At 48.8% G+C, this 8,514-nt stretch overlaps 1 protein-coding gene across 2 annotated transcripts; it reads left to right on the plus strand.

Annotated features, from left to right (window-relative positions):
* The first annotated feature begins 2,621 nt into the window (after positions 1-2,621).
* LOC119356073 (O-fucosyltransferase 6-like) lies at positions 2,622-7,032 on the plus strand. Of its 2 annotated transcripts, none has more exons than XM_037622974.1 (11): positions 2,622-3,060; positions 3,214-3,273; positions 3,368-3,458; positions 3,589-3,668; positions 4,549-4,637; positions 4,709-4,892; positions 4,994-5,175; positions 5,254-5,356; positions 5,437-5,768; positions 5,897-6,458; positions 6,765-7,032. In XM_037622974.1, the coding sequence occupies exons 1-10, from the start codon at positions 2,869-2,871 to the stop codon at positions 6,312-6,314; spliced, it is 1,731 nt and encodes a 576-aa protein (XP_037478871.1). In that variant the 5' UTR covers positions 2,622-2,868; the 3' UTR covers positions 6,315-6,458; positions 6,765-7,032. The 2 variants fall into 2 exon arrangements, with proteins under 2 accessions (XP_037478871.1, XP_037478872.1); XM_037622975.1 differs by having other exon boundaries at positions 3,592-3,668.
* The last annotated feature ends 1,482 nt before the right edge of the window (positions 7,033-8,514 follow it).

Consider the following 8,514-nt stretch of genomic DNA (forward strand, 5'->3'; position numbering starts at 1 on the left):
GCGAGGGTCGGTGCAGCCACGGGGACGGCCTGGAGTGGACGGCCTCGGGGCGGCGGTAGACCGCGGGCCGCGGCACTACGGCCCAAAGGGGCGACGCAGCGGTGACGCGGGTCGGTGCAGCCGGGAGAAGAACCACGGGGCGGCGGCGCTGCGGCCCGACGGGGCGACGCAGCGGCAGCCCGTTGCTCGATCGACGGAGGGGCGCGCTGAACTCGGAGACGATCTTCACGGGACCTGCGAAGGCGCGCGTAACGGACGGGCCAGGTCGGTCGCGCGGCGTAGATGAGGCGGATCGCGGCGGCGAGCGGGTGATCAAGCCGATCGCGCGCGAGGTCGGGGACGCCGCTCGGTGGAGGCGTGGTGGCGTCGGAGTCCGAGATGAAGCCGGCGGCGGCGGGCGGCAGGGTGGCTATGATTGGCCGCCGCATGGCGCGAGGCCGCCGAGTCGGGGTGATGCAGAAGTCCCGGTCGGAGCAGGGCGGTGACGGCCGGCGTAGATCGACGGGCGGGCCGGCGCGCGGACGACGGCCTTGAGGGCTGCCTGTCACGCGAGGCCGCCGGGTCGGTGAAGTAGCCGGCCGGGTGCGCCGATGTCGGAGTAGAGGCGCGAGGTGTCGACGGCGGCGGTGGGCGACGCAAACCGATCAAGAAAAGATCGGAAAACCAAAAAGTAGACGCCGATCAAAACGACCGGCGAGAGAGAAAACCCGGATCAAAGGATCGGGAAAAAAACTCTCTAAGGCAGCCGACCAACACGGCCGGCGGACGAACCCTAGGTACGGGCGGCGCGGCCCCCGGCGGCGGTCATGGAGGCCGACCGCCCCGGGGGCGGCGCGCAGGTGCGGAAGCGGCGGCGGCTAGGTTTAGGATCGACTAGTGATAGATACCATGTTAGAAGGGGAGTGAGAAGGATTGGTGGAATAGTTCGTTGTATTGCTTGAGCCTCATGGACATATATATAGGAGTACATGATCTACTTGAAATACAAGGCAAGCCAAAATATTTCCTAGTCTAACCTATGTTTCCTAATACAATCACGTTACTCAACAACGCCGTCTGCATGCCAGATGAACAAAGAGTCCGGCTCGGCATACGGCCGGAAAGGCGGGCCCGCTGGGACGGGATCAGTCGTGGCCGGTCGCTTGTTGGCCGCTAGGATCGTCGAAAGCGGTACAGCCAAGGCAACCATCACGTGGACTGCTCCTGCATGTGCGACGTCGCCCCTCTCCCTCTCCATCCATCCTTTTTTTTGACGCGACACGAATTAATTAATTAATTATATTAATCAATTAATAACTAACAAAAAGAAAGCTGGCTACGTGCACGCTTCATCACGTCGTGCGGCGCACCATGGTTAACGCTCCCATTGGGCGGGCGGTCTGCTGCTCTTGGAAAAAAAAAAGAGGAAAGAAACAAAAAAAAAAAATCAGGGCAACGGCACGTGTGATCTCTCGTTTGAATCGGATCGTAAATGAAGCACCTTATTACTAGCATGAATACCCTAGCAGCAAATTGCAATGAATTAGCACCAGACGGGTGGACTGCGCATTCAATGAGGCCTGTAATTATTTGGGATTCGTTCGCGGGGGCGCCGTCCTCGCTGGAGGGTACTGTACCACCCCCTCCCCGTATATACAAGAGAAAATTCTTTATTTGACACTGTCTTAAAATCTGGTTCTTTATTTGACACTGGAAAAGTTATTCTTCCTATTTGACACTAGTCTTAAATTTTATTTCCTATACGACACTTCTGTCCATTTTGACCCTAAATGACATCTTTAAAGACGATTTTGCCCCTCATGCTGTATGTGTGCGCGCGCGTGTGCTGTTGCGTGTGTGGGTGCACGTGCACATGTGTGCTGCAGCTGCATGTGTGTGTGCATGTGTGCTGCAGTGTGTGTTTGCTACTGCGTGTGTACGCGCGCGCGCGTGTGTGTGCTGTTGCGTGCCTATGTGCTGCTTGTGTGTGCTGCTGCGTGTGTGTGTATGTGTGTGTGCTGCGTGCGTGTGTGTTGCTGCGTGTGTGTGCGCGTGCATGTGTGTTGCTGCGTGTGTGTGCGTGTGTGTGTGCACGTGCGCGTGCATGTTGTTGCGTGTGTGTGCACGTGCGCGTGCGTGTTGTTGCGTGTGTGTGCGCGTGCGTGTGTGTTGGTACATGTGTATGTGTTGCTGCGTATGTTCTCTTGCCCTCACACTGATGCTGCGTGCGTGCCTTATTGCCCCTCACACACATACCACATGAGGGGTAAAAGAGTCTTTTCATGTGTTATTTAGGCTCAAAATGAACGAAAATGTCATATAGGGAATAAAATTTAGAACTTGTGTCAAATAGAGAAGAATTTTTTTTTCAGTGTCAAATAAGGAAACAGATTTTAAGATAGTATCCAAATAAGGAATGCTTTTGAGGGTAATGCTTTGCATAGGATTAGATTAGTGTGTATTATAATCGGAACGGCCGAACGGAATTAAAAGCGGTTAGTGTGCGTGGATTCGCTCTGATCCTCCATTTTTTTACTGACCCACTGGTGTTGTTTATTTATTTGCTTGTAGCCCCCTCTCTTTGGCGATATATGTGATTGATCTCCCTGTAGCCGCCCCGCTAGTAGTCTAGGAGGAGGAGGCAGTCGCTTCTCCTGCCGTCTCATCGTTTTCTACTGCCTGCTCTCTCGCCAAATGTTGCCACCCAACTAACGAAACAAAAGCCTGGACCTCCGTCCGCCTCCGGCCCCGGCCGCTTCCCATCTCTGCCGCCACCACCAAAACCCGCACGCTCGATCACGAGGCCCAGCAGGACCGGAGCGGGAAGGGAACAAGGCGTGCGCGCGTCGTACGTGCGCGCGCGCGTGAGTGGAGGAGGAGGGGCGCCGCATGGGGTCGAGGCGGCGGCGCGGGCAGCACCACGGCCGCTGGGTGGTGCCCTCGGTGGCGCCGGCCGCGGCGGCGTTCACGGCGGCCGGCCTGCTGCTCGTCGTCGTCGCGTTCCACTGCTTCCTCTCGCCGCCGCTCGGGGGTGGCGGCGGCGGCGGCGGCGGCGTCCGGCGCCCCAACCCGCCGTTCCTGGTACGCTTTCCCCTCCTAACAAAAGGCGCGACTTTGCGGCGACGGGGGTCGCCGTCGGCCCATGCAATGCTCTCCGATTTTCGCTCGCTTCCTGCCTTAATGCCGATTCTGTTTGCTGTTTTTCCTCTCCCCCCCTTTTGTTTCGCGGAGCAGTTGAACAAACCGGCCGAGTTGCGCAGGAATCTCGTCGGCACCGTCGATTTCACCGTTCCGGTGAGTGGATAACCCCGCGCTCTGCCTCACCGTTTCTTGCGCTTAAACCCGGTGAAATCGAGCGGCCAATTCGCCTGATTAATTTGTTCTTCAGAGTGGCGGGAGCAGGCTGGGGGAGGAGCTCTGGACGTCGAAGACGGCGCACCACTTCGTTGGCTGCAGCGACGCCACCAAGGAGTTCGCCGGTGCGCACGCCTGTTGCTTGCAGCAATTTCGTTCCCTTCCGTATACGGATTGTTTTGCTTCACAAGATTAGCATTGCCATTGCTCGTGTTCGTGTCTCACTGCTCGCTAACAGTAAAGTTTCCCCTTCAGCAGATGCCAAGGCTGTCACCGAGTCGAATCGCTATCTGATGATCGCCACCAGCGGGGGCCTGAACCAGCAGCGAACAGGGGTGAGTACGAACGAACGTGCTGCCATGCTAGTTGCTGGCTTGTCCCATCGAATTATTGTCTTTTTGCTTGGTCCAACAGTGTGAATATATTGCAGTTGAATTACATCGTAATTTCCATGTATACATAGCCTACCTGAATTACTGTGTTAGTGGTCTAATGTCAGTCTAGGTTTCGCAATGATGAGACTCTTGGGCTTGGCCATGTGCTAATAGTACAATAATGTCAGTTTTCTTCAGTTGTAAGCATCTATGATATAGCCCTGGTCAATTCAATTTACTCCAACAACTTGTTGACGCCTTTGGCTGCATCCCTGCATTTCCGTCTTTTCTTGGTATGCTCCAACTACTTTTGGAAGCGCTGCATGACTGCACCACTGTATTTATTCCTTTCTTGTTAGTATTAGCTGTCATATACAACTACCCTATACCGTAGGAAACGTGTACCTGAATACTTACTTGCCAATTCTGATCTTGAGCTTTAATAAAAAAAAAAATCTGATCTTGAGTAATCTGAACAACTTCCAGTTTGATATCATAGTGTGTGTTTCTTTGACCTATGAGTCATCAATCTGGACAACTTCCAGTTCGAGATCATAGCGTGTGTTTCTTGACCTATGAGTATGAGTTATCAATCTGAACAACTTTCGGTTCGAGGTCATAGCGTGTGTTTCTTGACCAATCAGTATGAGTTATCACTGTGAGCGGGTATCCAGATAATCAATTCTTTGTTTGTGCTCAGACTCGTGTCTTCTTGCTATACAGAGTGATGAAACTCTAATGTTCCAACATCAGAAGTTTGTCATGATAATATTCCCCATTTTTAGATAAGTGATGAAATTCAATAAATGACACGAAAACGCTTCTGCTTATCTGTTTCCAGATCATAGATGCTGTTGTTGCAGCGCGCATTCTGAATGCAATACTTGTCATTCCAAAGCTTGATCAGGCATCTTTCTGGAATGACGCAAGGTAACAATCTTTACCCTCTTTTGGTTGTTCTGGCAAAGCACCATGTGCTAATTCGGTGTTCTGTATCACAGTGATTTTGGGGAGATATTTGATGCTGACTCATTCATATCCTCGCTCGCAAATGATGTAAAGATCATACGACAAGTACCTGATATAAATGGGAAAACACCATTTCCATATAAGATGCGTGTACCTAGGAAGTGTACTCCAAAATGCTATGAGAACCGAGTACTACCTGCCCTTTTAAAGAAACATGTAAGCATTACGGATTGTCAACATGACACATTTCTTATGTTCAGAACCTCAGGCTGAAAATGCTCAATTCTGACATGTTTCTTGCATTTCTGCTCATGCAGGTTGTTCAACTAACAAAATTTGACTACCGGGTTTCCAACAGGTTGGAGACTGATCTTCAAAAGCTGAGGTGTAGAGTCAATTATCATGCACTAAAGTTCACAGATCCAATTCTCGAAATGGGCCGATTGCTTGTCCAAAGAATGAGAGCCAAAAGTGGACGCTTCATTGCTCTTCACCTAAGGTAATACTTCTTTCAAATAAATTTTGTGTTGGCTATGCAGTACAAGCGAATTTTCTTCACCCACTTAACCTATGACAGATTTGAGCCTGACATGCTGGCCTTCTCGGGATGCTACTTTGGGGGTGGCGAAATTGAGAGAAGGGAACTAGGTGCAATACGTAAGAGGTGGAATACACTGCATGTAAGAGACCATTCTTCATTCATGGTTATTAATGTATGGCCCTTTCAGTTTTTTACAGTTACACTCAAACTTATGTGCAGGAAAGCAACCCTGACAGAGAGCGCCGGCATGGCAAATGTCCTCTAACACCTGAAGAAGTTGGCTTCATGCTCAGGGCATTGGGTTTTGGGAAGGATGTCCACCTATATGTTGCGTCGGGGGATGTATATGGAGGAGAGGAGACATTAGCACCTCTGAAAGCGCTCTTCCCAAACTTCCACTCGAAGGAGACTCTATCAAGCAAGGAGGAGCTGGCACCTTTCTTGCCATTCTCGTCTCGCATGGCCGCCCTTGATTATGTAGTGTGTGATGGCAGCGATGTTTTCGTGACAAATAACAATGGCAACATGGCAAGAATGTTGGCTGGTCGAAGGTAATCTCTTTTGTGCAGTTCTACAATAATTTGAATAGCAGTAGATTTTTTACAATATGAATTGTTGCCTGCATATTCAAATACCCTGTAAATGTAAGTAGATTGATTGAAATAAATGCTGATTTCAGGAGATACTTTGGGCACAAGAGGACCATACGACCCAATTCTAAGAAGCTCTCTTCACTCTTCCTTAATCGAACCAGCATGAGCTGGGATACATTTGCATCCAAAGTTCAGATGTACCAAAAGGGGTTTATGGGTGAGCCAAATGAGATTAAACCAGGAAAAGGTGAATTTCACGAGCACCCTATGGACTGCATTTGTGCAAGGACAAAGAGAAGAACTGGGCATAGTAAGCCGAACCTAAGCAATCGTGCTGGTGAAGCTCCCGGGAATCATACCAGTGATGCGGAGTTTGACTGGAGCGATTTGGACTATGGAGAGAATACACCCTTGGGAGGGGATTCATCAAATGAGACTGATCCAGACTACGGCCGTATTGCTGGACCAGACATTCCTGAATTGGAGGACATACTCTCAGACTAAAATTGATAGCTATTATAATAGGTTTAGTCACTTAGAAGGGAAAGGTGGTGAAGTTTTTTGTGTACAGAAGCTACTGCAGAATTTATCTTCTCCTGTGTTTTTTGCATGGAGAAATCAGGAAGAGCTTCTTACAGAAGAAGACAGGTAAATACAAAATACTTGACTTGCGTAAATGATACAAAATACTTGACGGAGGGAGTACATTGCCTTTATACACTGAATACCTCAAAGATGAAACTTATGCACCTGCATGATCTTCACGTTTGATTCTGGCAATACAAATTATATTTTAATAGTAGTCTCAGCAATATTTGACATGAAATATGCATTTGATATGCGGTTAAATTTTGTTAAAAATACATGTCGAACCTAACCGGAAACATGACTTCTGTTTGTGTATTTCTAACTTGACTTCAGCAATCTGATACTCCACATGTTCTGTCAATGCAGAAGCAGGCAATCAGTATGAGCAAGACAAATGTACAGCATTTGACTGGTCTGCATCGAATGCTGATTGGCAAATTAGAAGAACTTTTTTGCTTGGTTTTGCATTAATATATTTTAGATTGAACAGTAAATAGGCGCTAGCCCCTTCTCCCTTTTCTTTATAGTTTGATGTAATGTTACAGTGAGTTCAAAATTTTGGTCTGCCGTGAAATCTGTACATAACTTAGAACATGAAGAGGAGAAAGAAAGAATGAAAATTTTACCCAGCACACCTGTACGTGTCAGCATCGTTGGATAGTTCGGAGCCGCTCCTTTTCGGGAAATCAATATTTTTATCGCGTTCAGCTCTTATTTTTTAATTGTTATATTCCAGTCTCCTGAACGCTCATTAGTAGGATATATTAAAATATACTGCCAAAGTATCCTAATATTTTGGGGACTGCTATGCGTCGGCTGGCGGATCTTTTTAAAAGATTCGCCGCTGCGCGAGCCGTCTGATTCGGCACAATCTAGATTGAATATTTTATTCTACTTTGCAACAGAGACCTTGTTGCGGAAACATTTTGTCACAAAAAATGGGTGTTGTAACATAAGTTGTGTTGCATATATTTTTTGCAACAAAGATCTTGTTGCGAAGTTTTTATATTATTTTTGCAACAGAGGTCTTGTTACAGAAAACATTTGTGGCAAAGGTTGTGTTGTAGATTTTATTTTTTGCAACAAAGATAATGTTGCAGACATTTTTTTACAACAGATATTATGTTACAGAATTATTTTTGCAACAGATATTATGTTACAGAAATTTTAGTCCGCATCGTCGCACCGTCGTGGTGCCACTGCAACATTCCCTATGTTTCAGAAACATGAAGGATGTTGCAAAATCCTAATACATACGGTGGGTGCGTTGGCTTCCGAGGACGGCGGATGCGAGGCGTAGAATCTATACATACACGTGGACTGTTTGATCAAAAGTAATCCAACGGCTCCGCACACGGCAGATGCGAGAGCACGATCCGCTGGTTGAAAGGTAACGTTTTCCTAATATTTTTCTCTTAGAATTAACAACTGTAGGCAAGACCCCAGCACTGAAACTTTATTAAAAGAAAGATAGAAAGCCATTTGGTAGACATTGTCAAAAATCTTGGCGTTTCTCTACATCCAAGATGTTCCAGGCAGTCACATTGAAGGGCGGGGTAGAATTTAAACAATAATAACTCATCTTGTTTATCTCTTAGCAAAATTAGATGTTTCGTTTGACGCCTCCAAACAACCACACCCGAAGGTATCCTTTGTCACCATCCCCGACCAAACTCGAGCAAGACTTTCGCCCGGAGAGCCGAACACCTATCTCAAGGGCAATGTCGCGGACACACCACACCAGATCAGAGCCAACAGACGCCATGTGTTGCACCACATAGATCCTTTTGGAGCACAACCCGCAGCACCCTGAAGGCCTGCCCAGACCGACACCACCGCAACCCACCATCCCGTAAGGGAGCCACCCTGCAAACTGCTGCAAACCAGTCGCTAACCGAGCCTCCTCCGGGCCTCCGGTAGCTAGAGAACCAGATCTGGCCAGAAAGACCCACCACAGCCCATTGCTCGAGCTAAATGTCGTTGATCGGGGTGAAGCCGCCGAGGCAGTGCATTCCCAGCAGCCCATGCGACGGCAGGGGAGGAGGGGTGGAGGCAGGGTGGTGTACGATGGCGGCTAGGCTTGTGCCCGAGTCACCGCGTGGAGTGACACGGGGCG

Source organism: Triticum dicoccoides, chromosome 2A (assembly GCF_002162155.2).
Source record: "Triticum dicoccoides isolate Atlit2015 ecotype Zavitan chromosome 2A, WEW_v2.0, whole genome shotgun sequence".
Lineage (NCBI taxonomy): Eukaryota > Viridiplantae > Streptophyta > Magnoliopsida > Poales > Poaceae > Triticum > Triticum dicoccoides.

Coding starts and splice junctions, on each gene's coding strand:
- LOC119356073 (XM_037622974.1), top strand. CDS start 2,869: ATGGGGTCGAGGCGGCGGCGCGGGCAGCACCACGGCCGCTGGGTGGTG. Junction 4,893..4,993: donor CTGCCCTTTTAAAGAAACAT/GTAAGCATTACG, acceptor CTGCTCATGCAG/GTTGTTCAACTAACAAAATT. Junction 5,176..5,253: donor TTCATTGCTCTTCACCTAAG/GTAATACTTCTT, acceptor AACCTATGACAG/ATTTGAGCCTGACATGCTGG.